Below are 18,003 nucleotides of genomic sequence, written 5' to 3' on the forward strand. Positions count from 1 at the left end.
ACTTTTTTTTCATTATTTATTTATATACTTGGAATAAATAACAAAAGGGAAAGTACTTCTATAATTAATATTTTTCGTAACATTGCGTTATATCTTTCCTCGTAATAAAATCGCTGTTGTATTTTTAGATGACATGAAGGATGCCTATAACTAGTATAAATTATTAAGTCATTATACACTTAATATTAGCTATCTGTAGAAGACTAATTTTATATACGCACATTTCACATAATACAATCATCAGAATATCTTTGAAATCAAAATACTATTTTATTCGATTGTTCATTTAATTTAATTTTTTTAGAACAAAATGACTCAATAAGCATCTTGTACATTCTCTGCATCTCTATATAATGGTACATCTAACTCTTTCTAGCAAGAGATCAATTTTATCTTTTCTGTAAATTCTAAATAAAGTGGGACATACATTCGATCGATATATTTATGTCAAAAGAAACAGAAAATGGAAAGAGAGAGAGAAAGATCGCGCGTGAGACGTTGACGATTGAGAAAAATCTACGCGTCTGCACGACTGCCGTCGCGCACCTGGTTGCACACCCCCGCGGAAGACTCTACGGCGACGAAACGGCGCGGTCACGATATCGAGCGACCCGGTGACCTCCCGGCCGTGGAATTGATTATTTTCAGGAGAGAGAGAGAAAGAGGTCCCCCCTTTGAAGTATACGTAGCTTATGTCAGCTAGACTTGACGCCGGCTAAGTAGTTCATCATGGAGAGCCGCTCAGGCAGCATAAAAGACCCGATGTATTATCCGGATAACGACGGTACGTCGAGCGGCGGTGGAGGCAGCGTCGAACAGCAGGACAAGAGTCAGCGCAGCTCGCTCGGCAGCCAGGAGCAGGAGATCAGCCTGGACGACAGCAACGCGCTCAAGGTGCCGCGTAAATTCATAACCAACTGGCGGCAGGCGTGCGACCGTACCAAGGACCGGACCAAGGATCTTTTGAAGAGATGGAGAACGACCAGCAGCAACATCGACGAGCTCGCCGTCGCGCCCGTCGTCGTCCCCGAACACCTGGAACAGCCCAGCTGGAGCGTGCATGTCTGGAGTGAGTATAGTATGAGCAATCTCACCAATGAACTTTCTGTTCAATCCCACAGAATTGTATTATTTTTTTAAGAAATATTTTTTATTGAATTTACTTCCAAAAGTTCAAGTTTATATCTAGATAAAGTTAAATCTAGAATTTACAGAAAGAGAATATAACAAATAAACTTGTTTTTACTTGCTCTTCTATAAACATTCTATTACCCGTAAAAAATAAGTTAACAGTAATAACAAACGCTGAAGTGTTTTCTTTGACGTAATATGAAAAGCTGTATTCGCCGAAATTATACGTAATTTAATAAGCCTTTAATTTATTTAGCAATAGTGATTTGTTTTATTAGTATTTAAATAATTAAATTCTCATTTTCCGCTTGATTAATTCCTCTGTTTATCAATAATATATTCTGACTGTTAAACATTTATATTTTCTGTTATTCTCATAATAAGGATACTGATGGTCCAGATTAAAATTAATTATCGTGATTTATAGCGACCTGGGTGAGCCGTTTCCCGAGTGACGACAGCTTGTCCGCCATTGAACCCAGTAAAAGCGGAGGCTCGGCGGCCTTAGCTCTCATTCAACGTGATAAATTCTCTCACTTTTTTATGTACCTCCTTGATCACGACAGAGACGGCTATATCAACAGGAAGGATTTTTCAATGCTTTCCGAGGTAAAGATCGCTGTCAAAGATTTGTTTTCTTTTTAGCAATATTTCTGAAACTTAATGAAAAAACTCAACTTCGCGATTGTACACAGAATTGTTTTCTTTCTATACCAAGACTCAAGTTCAAATTCAATCAGAAACATTAGAACATTGTTTTATTTAATTGTTACATATATAAAAGAAACTAAAAGTTATCCCAAATTGACAGTTTTAAGTAACAAAATTTATCTTTAATTATTATTGACGTACATAGGAGAAGAATGTTATTGATTTAATTTGTTAATTTAAATAATTTTTATATTAGAACTGATGTGTATGTACCAAAAGTTTTATTGTTTTTAACTTATAACTGCCTGTACAATTAATAAAATTGAAAAACGTTGACACAATATTTACATAAACAGATAATTTTCTTTCTTTTCAACTCAAAAAGCGTTTGAGAAGATTTGCGGACTGGTCATGGAACGGTCCAGAGTATCTGAGGCTTCTGGAGATTGAGAATGGACTTGCCGGACTGATCCTTCAGGATAAGAAGGCACCCGCCGAGCCGGATAAAAAGATCGATCTTGAGGAGTGGTTGTCCTGGTGGGCACAGATTGTCGCACCGCCGGACGGTGCTAGTTACAACGATTTACCGTTCTGGATTAAAGTTATGCCTAGAGTGTTTTTCCTCGCCATAAACAGATGCGGAAATGGGATGATCACCAAGAAGGAACTCGCGGCTTTTTACGGATCCGTGGTCGGCCTTGACCCCGAAAGGATAAAGAAATGCCTGGACATTGCATACAACTCTATGACTTCAGTTAGTTAATTTTTTTTTAATAATAATTAGTGAGCGATTAAAATCATAATTTAATACAGCTACATTTTGTGCCAATTAGATATATTTTTTTTAACTCTTGATTGCGAGAATTTAAATACAGAAATAAAGATGAGTTCAAGTTGCTTTAGATAAAAGAGATTTTTTTAAATTGTTTATTAATTACTTCTTTATATGAAATTTATCCAAACTTTGTTAATAACAAAACATTTGTTTTAGAACGGAGATCATCCACTTGGCTGGGTGCAGTATCAGTTAGTATTCGCCAATTTCCTGTTCGGCCGCGGCCCGTTCGGTCCGGGGGAGCACTTCCTGGGCATGACAGACTCCTGTATGATTCGTGATAATACTATACCGTTCCCCATCGATTACTCCGCGATGAACACACCCCGGGACAAATTAGAGGTGTACAGTCCCCATTGCAAGAGCAACAGGCGGAGCGTCGTAGTCTAACGGCGAAGTCAACCGCAAGAGAGTTCCTTCTGATTATAGTGATGCAACGTGCACAATCGTCTTTTGAGTGCCTAATATCGTGTACCATATGCCGTATGTGTTTGATATAAATCTATTTTAGTCAATTGCCGAAAAAGATCTCAATATGAAAGAATTATGAAGAATTATAATATTTATCTTGCACCTTTGACATATGTACAAAAAATCTCGACGATCTATTAAGAGATCCCATAATCAATGATATCACATTCCAATACACTGTCACACTGCCATTTACCTTTTGGGAGCTTTATGAGTATCCCTCACATATAGCGAACGTATACATCTAATTTTAGGTAGAACACAAAGAGGTACATGTGTCTAATTTTAGATAGAACAAACTGCTTCAAAGAGGAAAACTTTGATTAATCCTCGTAAGGCATTTATCTCTGCGAGTAGGAATATTGTATGGTTTAATGGAGGCTGAAATAAAGGTTATTACGTACTTATAAAATTTATTTCAAGCGCTTGGCACTTAGTACTTCTTACACGTCGAAGTCACCGCGACACAGGGATGATGTTACATGAGAGAAAGAGAGCGAGAGAGAAAGAGAGAGAGAGAGAGAGAGAGAAAGAGAAAGAGAGAGAGAGAGAGAGAGACATGACTTTTACGCAACATATCGATCATCAATACGTGCGTTTTTATGTAAAACGAATAAACGATAAATGATTATTGTCTACGAATAATGAAAAAATAATGACGAAATAACTTTCTTTTCGACTAATATCCACATACTTATATTAAATATTTATAAACAGCTTTCTTCCCCCTCCCGTTTCTTCCTCCTTGCCACCCTTCTTCCTTTCCCGATCCTACGTGTAATAATAAGGCACTGGATCACATACTTTCGAACATCGATGTATCGTTCATCGTCCTCGAGGCAATCGTATCGTTGCGCACGACGACGGACCGACGACGGAGATTCAATAAATGCACCAACAGTGGTTATGACAATCAGATATTCTAGTACTTTGGTATTTTCCTTCATTTTCTTTCGTTTTCTTTTACACCGTCTTGGCCCATACCGCCAACACGTACGACTCGATCTCGCACTCGTTCGTTCCCTTTTGGATCTTGAAGAGACCGTTCTCTCCCCAGTTGTATCCCCAGGAGTTCGCGACCAGCTGAGGAAGAAATTAGATTTAAGTTATTTATATCTTCAGATCAAAACTTGCAACAGGTCCAAAAGTTGGGATATTTTTATGATTTATTTTTACTATTTGACGATCACGCATAAACAATCATAGCTTGTGTCGTTGTTAATTTTGTTGAGCTTTCTCTTTTCTCTTTTAGAAACGTTACAAACGTTATCGTGTAACTGTATGTGACTGTGCGATAGGGCGTAAACTTACCCAATATTTGAGCGGTGAACCGCGATAAGACCTCTCCTCGCCCCAACCGATTATTCTCACCGAGTGATAACCGGAATCGTGTAATTCCGCGCTTCGAGAGTGCCTGTATATCCCGCTCTTGTAAATGAAAAAGTCCTGATAAACTCTCATCGTAGCTGCGAAAAAACGGACATTACTTTGTGACATGTTCCAATTCTCTTAATGTTATTACGCTTCCTTTCGCACACATAACTATTTAAATGTCTATATTTTAGAATTTTGAGTAACGCAATCGTCTGACAAATTATCTAGGGCTACCTTGCACGGGTCCAGAGGTCAGAATCTCCTGCATAATATCAGTCTCGTTGCCCAAACGGTAGGCCGGCCCGACCTTGTACAATTCTGTTCTCAGCGGGTTTGGTTGGTTTCGGCAACCGGCGGCCTTTAGGTTGCTTCTCTTACGTAGTTTACACTGATCGTTCTTACCGGTCCAAGGATAGCACTCCTTGTCCACTAGTCTACATGACAAAAAAATTAATGATATTAAAATCACGCGCGGAATAAAAATTCACTGTCGCGCATTATAGAATTCAGCATACGACACTAAAGCATACTTTTAGATATGACACATCAAATAAGATAATAATAACTAAATCTTTAGACTTCAGCAAAATCGTCCTTTCTGTGATTAAGAATATTATTTAACGTCTTTTGAGAGAAGGGGAATCTCGGATTGCAGAACAGTACCCGAATTTTCTCATGAAGAGCCAGGCGCGGTCGAGATAACCGCCTCTGCAACCCTGTTGTCCCCTGTTGTTGCAAGAGAGCAGATGCTGAGCGCTCAGTTCCGGGGCCTCAGCACCTTTGCTCATGATCGAATATCTGTCGGACGCGACATCGGCCGTGGACACGGCCCAGGATGCTCCGCACCATCCTTGATCGTGAACGTTGGATATGTCGCGCGGCCAGCGTGTCCTCGAGTCAAACTCTCGTGGCAACGCGTCCGGGTCGTAAATGCGTCGCACCGGGTTCATTTTGTACACCTATGCAGAAAGAGTAGCCTGAACAAAACAGTTCTGAAACCTCTTTGATCATATGTTCCATTTTTACATAGCTGTACGTTGACGGATCTCATTTACGATCGGGGAAAAGAGATTCGCGTCCTCGGGCACTAATTTCAGGCATTTCAAAGGGCCATGGCAACGTCGATCAATGTCTTATTCATAAAAGCTCCGCAGCAAAGCGGCAAAAGGTTACTTCAGCTGTGGAACTTTAACTTTGGTCGCGTAAGCGGAGCAATTGACCTAATCTTACGTGCCAGTCTCGCGCCTATACACAGTCACGTGTTAAGAACAAGGCTTTGCCTTACTTTGAATACATCGAGATGTCCATAAATGAGAGAGTTTCGTGCAACTTTGCTATATAAAAACTTTGCGTTCCTACAGAAATGCTTAAATTTGTTTCCTTGAATAATTTATGCCGCCTTTCAATAATGTATTTCGCTATGAACCAGGTGCAACATAGATTCACTGCCGGATAGATGTATTATCGCGAGTATCTCTATGATAACTTATGCAAGACTCTTTATTTATTTAAGCCCCACGATCTTGATAACTTACAGATTGTGAGGGATTGAGGGTGCCCAAGCGAAGCTCCACGCCGTCTCGAAGTGTTCTTCCCCAGAAATCGGAGTAATTGCCCGCTTGCCATCCCAGAGTGGATCCCTGCAGGTTGACCTCCTCCATCACTTCCGGCTCGATCAGACATCGATTTTCCTCGCAGAGCACCTCGGCGCGCTTGCCAAGCGAGGAGCACTTGCTACGATGTAAATTAAATTTACAGAATCGGTGTACTTTTTCCCGCCCTCGGTTACGTGGAAAAAAAAGAGATTATTACCATGTATTACAATTAACTTTTAATGTTTGCCCGTGATCGTACATTTTTCCTTGGAAGAAGCATCCTAAAACAGCACGAGTCATAGAGAACATTTTACCGTATCAATAATTGAAATACAAACGTTTGTTAATTATTTAATTCATCTTACATTAATAAAAAAAAATTATTCGTAAACGATTATAATGTATCTTCATTACAATTCTTCGTGAATAATTTTGATTACTCAAACTGATTTCAAATTTATTTATTTCTATACGCCAGATAAATTTAATTATACAAATACATCACCTAAATTATAATACGTTATACAAATATGTTATGAATTATATGTCTCTTTTTTAATTAATTACAAACATGTTACGTATTATTATGTGTCCAAATTATTTTAATGATTCAAATATACGCACTCCTATACTCCTCTAGAACGGGGGGTGACGTGACGTTCGGCATCCCTCTGCAGTGGGACCAGTAATCCGGACAGCAGTCCTCTTCGCGGCTTCGGTCGCAAAAATCGTCGCAGTAGCATAGCGTTTTGAGAATCGGCGCGCTGCATCCATCCTGCCGTCCCGGGCAGCAACCGCCCCCGGGATACCTCGAGGCACAGTACGGTCCCGGTGGCAGTCCAGAGTAATCCGGGATGCTTCTCACGACGGAGGGTAAGAACACAAAGGCGATGAACACTAAATTTTGGCAGTGTGCGATCCACATCCTGAAAGAAAATCGTTTTACCTAATTAACGAATACCGAATTCTACGGGAAAATCTCTTCACAATTTTTTTCCCCGCATTTTTATTCCCACGTGTCACGCTTTAGTTTCACCACGTTACCTCTTTTACCTAATTCACTGCTTTCGCTAATCTCGCGTAGTGTTCGAGCGACACCGATGTATCCGCGTAACCAGGTGTATGCACACGCGGTATGTAGGGTTCGGTAACAACTGGCAGTTGACAACAATAACGCTGCCAGGAGTTTGCAATGTTGGGGCCGACGACGAGACGCGTCATCCCGTCTGCTTTGGAACGACTTCAAGGTGTTGGCCGCTTAAATGCCGTACGATTCGTCATAAGGCATTCTAGAGGGAATGATGAGTCTCTCTAGGCTTGTGCAACGTCCCTCCACGCGTAACATTTTACCGAACAAAACACATTCGATCTCTCATTCTCTCCTGAGCTTCTAGTTCTTTCGCTCTACAACGCGCGAGAAATTATAAGATTGCGGAAGTTTATTCAGCGCTTCATGTCAACAATTTGGAGATTTATGAGATTCTGGTATCTTTGTTTTTCTTCATCAGAATTTTACGATGTTTAATTCCTTGATACTTATCAATGTTTTTTATTAATGCTAACGATGCTAATTGTTAACAATTATTTAATCAGATTAAAGGTAATTAAAATAGTTAAAGATAACTTAATAATATTTCAAATTTAATTATTGGATTAATCTCGGATCGATAACACATGTATCGAGAAACTTGATAATTTATGCTTTAGATTTGCGATTAGATTAGCTCGACGACGGCAATTCAACCGGTTTCTCGCCGCGAGCTTAACATCTGTTGCCGCACGAGCGGTCCATGCATCGTCTATCACGGATCACGTAACTCTGAAATGATCGAGTATCACCTGAATCGGCTGCATTATAATATTAATGAAATTTACCAGACTGGAACGAGGATCGTGATTTCAGCTTCCTGAGTTTGAACAGGCGCACGTGCTTGCGTAACGATAACGATTTTCCAGCACGATGGTGCTTAATTACCTAAATACGGACTCGCACTCTTCCCTAGGATCTAAATATACACATAGATATGCGTATAATTCTTCAAGAATGATTGTTTTACGTAAAAAGAAGTGGACACGGTATTCCCGCGTTAGCGAACAAACTTTAATTGCTGAGTTTTTCTTAGAATCGAAAAAGGAACTTATTAATCGTGAAATTTATTGAAAACTCATGTGACGCTCGTGTAACACATGAAGCGCGTGAATTATTTTATTCAACGATGTTGCTCCACGTTCTGCATGCTTCCGAGAACTGCATTTGCGGTCGCTTCTGCATATGCGCGCGTACCATAAACGAAGAATCCTATCTCGAGTGTGCGTCCCCGATCGCGGTCTCCACGAGCGCCGTTTATTACGAGGGACAGGCAATTAATGCAAATATTGTAATCCGTCCCCGCGCGAGAATGCGTAAGTAAGTAGGTCGCGTCCGTTTGACCCGTCTTTTGTCCGGAGACGCTGTGTCCTCAAGTCGCTTTCACGCGTCTTCGTCGACGCAGTAAACGACACAATTCACCGGAACGACAAATGCAAATAAAAAAAAAGAAAAAGAAACAATGATCGGAGAGCCCGCGACGACATCCCGCCCAATCGTCCCGGCAAGAAGGAAAGAACAAGCAAATATTAATTATCGTAAAAGGCGAGAGCAAACGATCGTAAAATTCCCTAAGTGCCCGCGAGCTGAAATAAAAAAAAAACAACGGGGGCAACGGTGCGTCTCCACGGACGCGACAGTTGATCCGTGACATCAGCGTCGCACCCTAACGAAGGTCACAATATAAGGATGTGCTCGGGCGACACAGACGGAGGAATGTTAATTGAAAACTACGGGATCTAAATTAAGCGAGCGGCCCGAGATGTATCACCCAGAACCCTTAGAAAAAAAGCTAGAAGAGAACAATGGATGAACTAGAAGCGAAGGCTCGACAGGGGTTCATTTGGCGAATTTATAGATCGTCGATATCTGCGCGCGGAATCTCGGTGAGTTGGATTTGCATTTCGTGATCCTTGTTCCACGCGAAGTCTGCACGCGGAGTCTGCATTACTTCTGCCCGTCTGGGGAGCACGCATAAAAAGAATAATTTAGAATCGCGCGCTGTTTCTCTGTATCGTTATCGACGCCGATGCTCATTGATACGCAAATTCGTGCGATGTGTCGTGCACGATAAATAACAGAAGTCGGTCAGCTGCGGCCTCCAGGAGATGGAGGAGGAGGAACGGCCGAAGTGTTTGCGAACGTTCTCAGCGGATTGATCGATAATAAGACATAAAGTGAAACGTGTACGAGCGGCCTTCGCGCGCGGCTCATCTGTCCGATCGCTCTCACGCGGTTCTCTGGACGCGGTCCAAAGTTACATCATTTCGCGGGTTTGATGTGTTCCGCGATAACGGGCCGCGAGTCGAGTTATTAGGTAACTAACGTCGATCACGCCTCGCGTGCGCTGGCATGCGCCGCGACAGCGCGGTTTAATTTCGATGCACTTGAAATAGCACGCCGAAAGTTCTCCGCTATTTTCGTTTTATGTACGCTGCAGTCGGAGGGTCCATCACGCGCGTTGACCACGGGCTATACTTCGCGCGGGGCTTCAACGGACTTATAGCCAGAACTGTCAGGCTATAGTTACAATAATACGGACTTGTCCGAGCAACCGAAATAAGACCGATGGGATCTTAATGTTAATTACCGTAAGTGAAGTTGACGGATAGAGACGGAGACAGACAGTTCGTTTAACCGGCCAGTTTGGACTGGCGCGACTCCAGGGGTATTTCTAAGGTTACCAAGGTTAAGACACACGGCTGTTCTAGGGCCTCCTAATCAATGAGCCCACTTTAAAGACAGCCTTGAAAATAGAGTCAATTTAAGGCCCCCTTCGCCGTAGGGAAGATCACAGATTATATATTTTTAGCTGCCTCCTTCTCTCCTCCGGCATCCCATGAAACCCCTTTACCAGGGGCCGGGTCAACTTATAATTTGTAAGAAGAAAATTATCTCTCTCTCCCATCTTTATGTCGATTGTCTTCGAAATAAATCATATTAATAATAAAACAATCTTGATTTTTAATTCACTTGGTGATTTTTATTAATGGAAAGAGGAATTTTATATCAAAAATTGTCGCATATACTTCTTGATCAGGAAATTTACTTATTTTTTTTTGTCAGTGTAGAACCTAGAAAAAAAGAACGATTTTATTTATCAATTTCATACTTCGTAAAGCTACCATTTATTTGATTTACTGTGGACCACCGTGCTTAAGCATCGCCGATCGTAATTCTTTCTTCGCGGCACAGGCCAATTTTGTTGCCGTCCGACTATCATCTGGCGAGCTCCGAAATCGAGCCGTGGAGCGTAGTAACGATTCGCGTAACGCATGATATAATCGGCCGTTTATCAGCGCTATTATCATCCATTAACATAACAAAGCGCTCTTGACCCGTTTAGTCTCATTAACAGCGAGTTCATGCTACAGTCGCGATTTGATCCTGCCCACCTACAACGATCCGACGTTCGTTACTGACGTTAATTACTCACGAAACCTCTTCCTTCGTGTCCGAACTGCGCACAATGCGGTTCGAATTGTATTGTTTGTACAAACGCAAATACGAAGCTTTTTTTCCAAAAATATCGTTTTCGCAATTACTCATTTTCTACGTTGAAATCTTTCCGAGTTATTAATTTATCTATTAATTTCTAATAAAAAATAATTTTCTTTGACGAAAAGATTGCTTTGTCTAACTGATCCATCATAATGGCAGTAAAAACGCGAAAAGATTTGAATTTTAATTACAAAATTAATGTACTCTCGGGGACATTGCGATAGGAAAGCATGAAAAGATTCATCAATGAAAAGACATCATTGACAGTTCGGTCGCCACGAGTGCTTTTACGTCAAAAATGGAGGAACTGTACCGCTAATACAGCTGTCGCGTATCGATTAATCGCGTTTTGCGTGACGTCAGATCCGAGATTGCTCGATGAATACCGTCGACGGAAAGCTATGCAACCTTTATTATCGTGACCGAGTTTTCGAATTTAAGTCGATTGAATTTAAAGAAGAGAGGTTCCTCGTACGGTAGGTTTTCACCTACCGTAGATTATTTTACCAAAAATCATCGAGATCTTATAGATATCTCAAACATATCTTATTAAAGTTATATATATATTTAATATAAATATTCAAAATAATATTTCTAGAAAATGTCTAGAAGTTGCTTGAAACATACCCAAAAAGAATATCATCTTTAAAATTTGTTTGCTATAAGTTATTTCTTTTACGGGAAAAATTTTATGAGTTTTAAAAAATAATAAAAGTAAATACGACAGTTAAAAATTAATATTAACGTAAAGATAAATACTGATATATAAATATTAAAATACTAATAAAGAAAACCTGATAAAAAATAATGTCAAATGGCGACAAAATTACCTGATTGTATAGTGGCAGACAACTAAAAAGGATTATCTCTCTGCATTAAATACGTGTCGTGAAAAATCGCGGAAATTTTCATTCACCACTCGCTCGAATCGCTCACGACGACGTAACAACGCTCCTCGATCGATGACGAGTGAGATCAGCGCGGCTTCTGGCCGCGCGTGGCGCGTTGCGAGTGACGCAGCATCCCTGATTAAATGCAACGCGCGTATCCGATTAGCCGCGGCCAGAGCGTGGTCTTTACATCATAATTATAGATTAAATTCCACGGGCATCGCGTCAACTCGCTCGCGCGCGCGTTTCGCGCCACGCCGGGCAGAAATGAATTAATCGTGTCTTTCATCGAGCGAATAATATTTCCTCGCGCCATCAGAAAGCAGTCGAGGGATGTCACTCTTCCGCGAGTCACGCGGTTTTTTCGCGATTTCTTTTTTTTTTTTCCTTTCGCCGCGTGCATCCGCCCATCATCGAATCGGTGATTCACCCGCGGATGTGATACACCGCTCGGTTACGTGTTAGTACACTTATAGATCGCACGTCAACCGGCCGATTGTCCTTCGAATTGTTATACTCTTAACCTGCAAGTTCTCCCCTTCTCCGGGAAGAAGGGTCGACCGTTCGTCAGACACATACGCAGATTTCAATGAGAAACCAGTGTTAGTATCCGGCTCCCTTTCGGATTCTCTCGGTACAAAGTTTCTGAATGCACATTTATCTCATAATTCTCATGTACTTTTGTTTATCTATTTCTTGAAAACTGATTTTCACGTAGAATTTTCGCGAAATAAAATTCAGAAGAATCGGCTACACTCTGCTAAACATTAAAGAATCAAATAAACACTTCTTTAACTTAAATAACATTTTGTTATTTCTAACCGCCATGTATACTAAAATTTGTTATTTTATTATAGCATATATAAACCGTAGTTTTAAAAAAGTTTTATTCAATTAACATGTTTCTGCGATCAAATTGCTTTTAGCAAAGTAAACGGTCCACATTAATGTGTGTATTTAGCAAATAATAAACTAAATTAGAATTTCGCTTTCTCTCTCAAATTTAACATTTCTCGAGTTAACTTGTTTAACTCCGTTGCTTCAGTTAAATTAACGAAATAAGCGGAAACAATGACGACCTACAGGAATAATTAAAAATCATTCAAATCGAGTATAATTCTATTATAATTTGACTATAAATTTAACAGTGCGTAACGCAGAACTAAATCTCGCCGAGAAAGCCGAGTTTCGAAATTTCTATCGCGAAGCGAACATTCGCCTATGCTAAACAAACCGGCGACGACGTTTGCATACATTCATAAGGCGGAGCGGGATTCTGTAATCCCTGGCAGCAGGCTGACTGTCAAGCAGCGCGTCGCTAAACGGCAATGACATAACACGATACTCGCGTCAACGCGTAATCCGCAATGCGTAAGCTTTCGCGCATCCTCCTTCGCGAGGGAGAGTTGCACGCGTTCTTCGGTGCTTTCCAACTTTCGTAAAAATTCGAGAGAGTTAACTGTCAATCTTCTTTTCCGTTTTATTTCTGGACGTAGCGTCGAGAATCTTTTTTAATCGACAGACGGACGAGGCTTGCGCGCACGTGGATGCATTTTTGCAGGTTTGCAAAATAATAGGAATATATTTCGACAGAATCGCGCAATCATTCCGCGACTGAAGAGATCGAGCACGGATCCGGGTTTCCTTAGTGTAGGTATTTCTGAATGCGTTCGGGCATTCCGCTCCACCGGATATTGGAAAAATAAACAGACCGACGATATAGAGCCTCTGTTTTATATTCTGCCACTGCTTATTTTTATGGGCCCCCGTACGAAAAGCGTGAACGCGGGGAAGAACGTGTCGGAAATTGAAAGATCCTCCCGCGATTCGCCTTTTATTTGCTCTTCTTTCTTCTCTTCTCGTGGCAGTGAGATGTTGCGCGTGGGACGCGCATCTTTTCAACGTGCCCGCTCTCGAGCGTAGAGTAAAACTCAAAGCAAATAATGACTGTCCGGGTTGGCTCGTCGGATCGATCGCGATCATCGGGGGATTCTCTCGCATCCCCGATCTCTTCCTCTCTAGAGAAAAAAAAAATTGCTCTCTTTCTATCGGACCTTTCCTTTTTCCTTCGGACGTGCATCGCGACGCGCGCAACGTACAAAAAGCAATAGAGATTTATAGATCGACGAATTATTGCCGGCGGAACAGGCTTAGCTATAATTGGCTCGCGGCGTAGCGACGCTTCGTTAAAGGAGCCGCGTATCTGCATGCATGAGAGCTTTCAACCCACGCAAATGGTCATCGCTCTCAAATAGAGAGAATCCAAACCGCGCCGCGGTCGCTCGCGGAAAGCTCGACCTCTTGCGTCAACGTCGAGACGCATGCCAGCCGATTCACGCTACCTGTGCCGCCGTGCGTTGAACGAGGATACGACGCTAAACGCCGCGCATGTGACACGCGTGAATCCCGCGCTCGGCGACTGTCACACGGATATTTCACACCCCACGTTGCGTCTTGCGCAATGCTGATTTTTTTCTTTTTTTTTTAATCGAGCGATCTTGACTTCGTGACTAACCAAAATTACCTTTTCAGAAAAGATGCCAGGTTTATGCGCTCCTCAATGAAAGAAACCAAAAATCCCAAGTACAATAGCATAATAATATCTTCGAGTCTCCCTTAAAAAAATATTAATAGTACAAAATTGTGAATTGGAAAGAGAATGTATATTTATATGTCTTCGAAACATAACTGTTCAACTACTTTTAAAGTATGACTAATTCTCACTATCAGTTTCGAACTCCCTGTTCGAATTCTACGAGCAATCGCGGCATTACGACATCAATTTTCAAAGAACGTGATTTCTTTGAATATTATTTTATTCCGTGAAGTTTATTATTTTTTTTTTTTATATGTAATTCCCCGCGCTTAGGTACTTTCAGTGAATTAAAGCTGTCGGCAAAAATCATGCCGCGTTAATCCAGTTTATTATTAGGCACGAGCCCTGTTTTCTTTTTCACACGTTTTAGGCTTTACGAATGAGCGGCCCGTCGGATTTTCTTTTGCTCCGCCTCTCTTTTCAGCGTTGTAAAATAAATTTCAACTCCCGCTTTTTTTAAAGTGTGTTTACCGCGCGGCGCGCCGCGGTTATTCGCCGCCCTACAAATTGTTAATACTAAAAATAACGTGTACGTCATATCACAGGCAGAAGGACAGAATGGATGCGCGCCGTTGCCCCAAATTCCGCGGTGTTATAGGTTGTTTGCGTTTACATACCTCGGGAAAAGCATTCATTCTAGAATAGCTTGTAACTTACGCGATGTGTACGCGTCATCCTGTTGATTTCGGTGTGAAAATTGATCGTCGGAGATTTCCTCGCTCGTCCCGAAGATTTTCGAGGTCGGGAGACGATGCCAAATTTAATTAAATCTCCGAATCCTAGTGCGGAGTTTCGTTAACATCAACGTGTTGAAATTTCAACGTTTACTGGGACGCAAGTTTAAAAGGCGCGAAATTAAACCCGGAGAGCGCGTTCACGTCATGTGTCTACATACGCATCTCGTCCCGCGCAAACATTTATCAACGCCTCTCTAACATAGTAAACTGATTTATTGGAAGCGATTAATAGCGGTTTCCTAACAGCCGTTCAATGGCGGCGCCTGTGATAACGGTAAGTCGCAATAAACGCGTTCGGTTAATTTACGGCAATGAAGTATATCGATCTCGCGACCTGTGTCAGTGCAATCTGCGCGTTTACGATGGCGCGGCTATATAGATAAAACGCTTCTCGGCTTTATTAACTGTTAACACGTGCATCAAGATAGGAAAAATTAAAATTACTTTCCTCTTCTCACGACATTAAGCGTGCGCTTGAAATGAAAATGTAAAATTAAATAAAATGCATAATTGTTTCCTCAACGGCTTCGAGAGTATTTTTCAAAAACATCATTGCGACTATTACTCATATATTAATAGCTCGGGCAGAATTAGTCACACAAAAATTATGAATTCTACTTCTAAAAAAAGCGATTACTCAATTTTTCTGCCGATATTTAAAAGAGGAAAAGTAAAAATTGAGTAATCGCCTCTCTTGGCACGAGAATATTTTTCCGCGTGATGGTTTAAAATATAATGATCGACAATCAAATGCCAGCGCTGCATACGCAACAAGTAAATATAGCGATGACAATCTGCGTCTGCATGCTCCCCCGTCTTCGATTCATCGTAAGCGCAAATCTATACCACGAGAAACTCCCACGTCATTTTAGGAAATCCCTCGGATAGTTGGCAAAAATCGCCATTGTACTTCGGTCGATCCGCAGCTTCCGCATCAGTGGGATCTCACTAATGCGTATAACGGATTGCTCCCGCGTTGTCGCGATCGTAATAACAGCGCGCGCGATAATTGTTCAATTATCGTCGCGGAACACTATATTAATGCGTGACGGCTGATGATTATCGGCAAAACGCGGACGCGCGCCTGGCATCGCATTTTGCTATCGCAATACCGATCTCTCCGAGTTACGAATTACATGCGAGCGGCGTCGTGAGGATTACGTCGTACCGTTGACGCATAGGCGATTATGAAACTGACGTGCGTGTCCCGCCACACCATTCTGAAATAATCAGATTCCTGCCCCTAGATTAACAGACGCTTTTGGCGAAATGCGTTTAACCAGGAAGTAGTCACCTGGGAAGTTTCTTACGTCTTAGCAGCGAGAAAATAAAGTACTTACTCCATACAGTAATTGCCGATCCGTTCTTTTTTTTTCCATTTTTTCCTTATCTTTTTGAAAAATATTGAATATATAAATTTTAATATGCATAATGATCTCAAATAAATTATTAAACGGATGATCGTTGACACGAGAAAACTAGATGACTATTCTATTTTCGGGTTAATAAAATGTACGTTTCTTATATCAATTTCTATCTACATTTTCATGCCGATTTCCGCGGCGAGAGATTCCGTTGTCAGTTCGACGTCGTCGGGGCCACGACGGACGGCGTCCCCGATAAACACGCCGCGATAATGTTAATAGAATTTTACCTCTCGGTGTGTGACCCACATCTCGCCCCGTTTGATAACGGCCTTTTCATTAACGCGGGATTAGCGCGGGATTTATCCGCGCCGCGGTCCGTTCATCAAAAGATGTTTACTTTCCGTCGCGACGCGCGTCGGGGAAGATTATTAATACGCTCGGCTCAAAGTAGAACAGAATCGTCGAGATGGGACTTCTTACAGTCGCCGTATCGTTTTGATGATGCAACTGCACCATGAGAGTTTTAATTGCGCCCGTAAATTTCGCCGGCGTCGGCTGTGACTGCAGCGGCAGAAGGATCAACGGAAGGCAGCTTACAGCTTGAAAATTAATATCGAACCTAGCTGCCATTGTAGGTAAGTGTGAGCTTTTCAAGGAAAAAATATAAAAGACATTTGATATCATTATCAAACACACACACAACATGATTTCATCTGATTATTGTATTAAATTTTATTCAAGTTGAAATCGAACTGATTTATCTTTTGTTGGATTTAACATTTAAAATCAAATTCTATTTGCGTATATGTGTGTGTTTGAAAAAAAAATATTTATAAAAGTTTTGCGAAACTCACCGCACGTACACTCTCGAATAGGTGAAACGCAGTGCAGATAGAGAAAAATGTTCATTTTAAAAACATTCTAAAAAAACTTTTGTATTTATCGCCCGAGATAGAGATAAGTCCGCTCACATTACACGTGCGAGGGGACGGGGAATATTAAAAATATGTTCGTGATACGCTCCAATTCACCAAGGTAACATTCCACCGAGTATCCGGAGATAAGGGACAATATGAGATCGTATCTGAGATATTCATTTCGCGAAGGGCCCCAAGGGCGTGATTTTTCATTTGCCGCCAACGCAGTTTCCGAAGCAATCGAAAGTATCGCGAGGAAAATAACTAGCTGATAAGTAGTCCCGCCAAAATCAAACCTCCGTCGAAAACTCTCCGTACTAAAAATCAATCTCCTGTCTGTGTCAAAAAATTCTTAAAACTAAATCTGAAGCTTTTACGATAAATTGTGCAATTGCGCGTAAAGTTTCGCGCTAAAATCCTCGCGCCGCAATCGTCATTCGTCGCAGCCTTGTCGCCTCATATAACTTGCAGCTCCGCAAGCTGGTTAATCTATCTAACTATCGCGTACGAACGCAGAAGTCAGAGCTATTAACACGCTGCAGCACCGATGAAAGTTGCAATATTACCATATATACGAGTAATCGGCGCGGAGCGACAAGGCTGCGGTCTGTCATTTGGAATGAAGAACTTTGAAGCTCATGTCAAATTGTATTGAAGATTGAGTATTGCGAGATGGAAAATTAGAATTCAACCAATCAAACGACAGTAAAACAAACTAAAATTATTTGATCGGTCAAATTCAAATTATTAATTTGCGATTCTCGGTCTTAAGAATACACGTGTACGAGTTTCGAGATAGTTCTCAGCGTGAATTTCTCAATGTGCTTTGACAAACGAGATTTTCGGGCGCT

The 18,003-nt window shown here is 41.3% G+C and overlaps 3 protein-coding genes across 10 annotated transcripts in view; 2 read left to right on the forward strand and 1 right to left on the reverse strand.

Moving 5' to 3' along the window:
* On the forward strand, positions 1-3,504 carry LOC105830835. Its single transcript, XM_012670465.3, has 4 exons — positions 1-1,069; positions 1,559-1,740; positions 2,168-2,536; positions 2,774-3,504. Exons 1-4 carry the CDS (start codon positions 730-732, stop codon positions 3,005-3,007), a joined length of 1,125 nt encoding a protein of 374 aa, XP_012525919.1. The 5' UTR covers positions 1-729; the 3' UTR covers positions 3,008-3,504.
* Positions 3,485-18,003, reverse strand: part of LOC105830833 (tubulointerstitial nephritis antigen-like) — a 24,404-nt gene continuing 9,885 nt past the window's right edge. For 3 of the 7 annotated variants that reach the window (XM_028189891.1, XM_012670461.3, XM_012670455.3), the window contains exons 2-8: positions 6,682-6,983; positions 6,275-6,338; positions 5,998-6,196; positions 5,126-5,421; positions 4,697-4,896; positions 4,400-4,554; positions 3,485-4,171 (exon numbers count right to left, since the gene is read on the reverse strand). In XM_028189891.1, the coding sequence (XP_028045692.1) occupies positions 4,052-4,171; positions 4,400-4,554; positions 4,697-4,896; positions 5,126-5,421; positions 5,998-6,196; positions 6,275-6,338; positions 6,682-6,982 (1,335 nt within the window). In that variant the 5' untranslated portion in view covers position 6,983 and the 3' untranslated portion in view covers positions 3,485-4,051. Of the gene's footprint in view, positions 4,172-4,399; positions 4,555-4,696; positions 4,897-5,125; positions 5,422-5,997; positions 6,197-6,274; positions 6,339-6,681; positions 6,984-7,101; positions 7,568-7,932; positions 8,549-11,475; positions 11,623-18,003 lie in introns of those variants that run through there. The other 4 variants (XM_012670460.3, XM_028189892.2, XM_012670458.3 and 1 more) reach the window with 4 other exon arrangements.
* LOC105830831 (transient receptor potential cation channel subfamily V member 5) overlaps positions 14,789-18,003 on the forward strand; it is a 26,188-nt gene continuing 22,973 nt past the window's right edge. For both annotated transcript variants that reach the window (XM_036291187.1, XM_012670451.3), the window contains exon 1: positions 14,789-16,870. The gene's annotated coding sequence lies outside the window, so the exon portion shown is untranslated. The remainder of the gene's footprint in view (positions 16,871-18,003) is intronic.

Source organism: Monomorium pharaonis, chromosome 8 (assembly GCF_013373865.1).
Source record: "Monomorium pharaonis isolate MP-MQ-018 chromosome 8, ASM1337386v2, whole genome shotgun sequence".
NCBI lineage: Eukaryota > Metazoa > Arthropoda > Insecta > Hymenoptera > Formicidae > Monomorium > Monomorium pharaonis.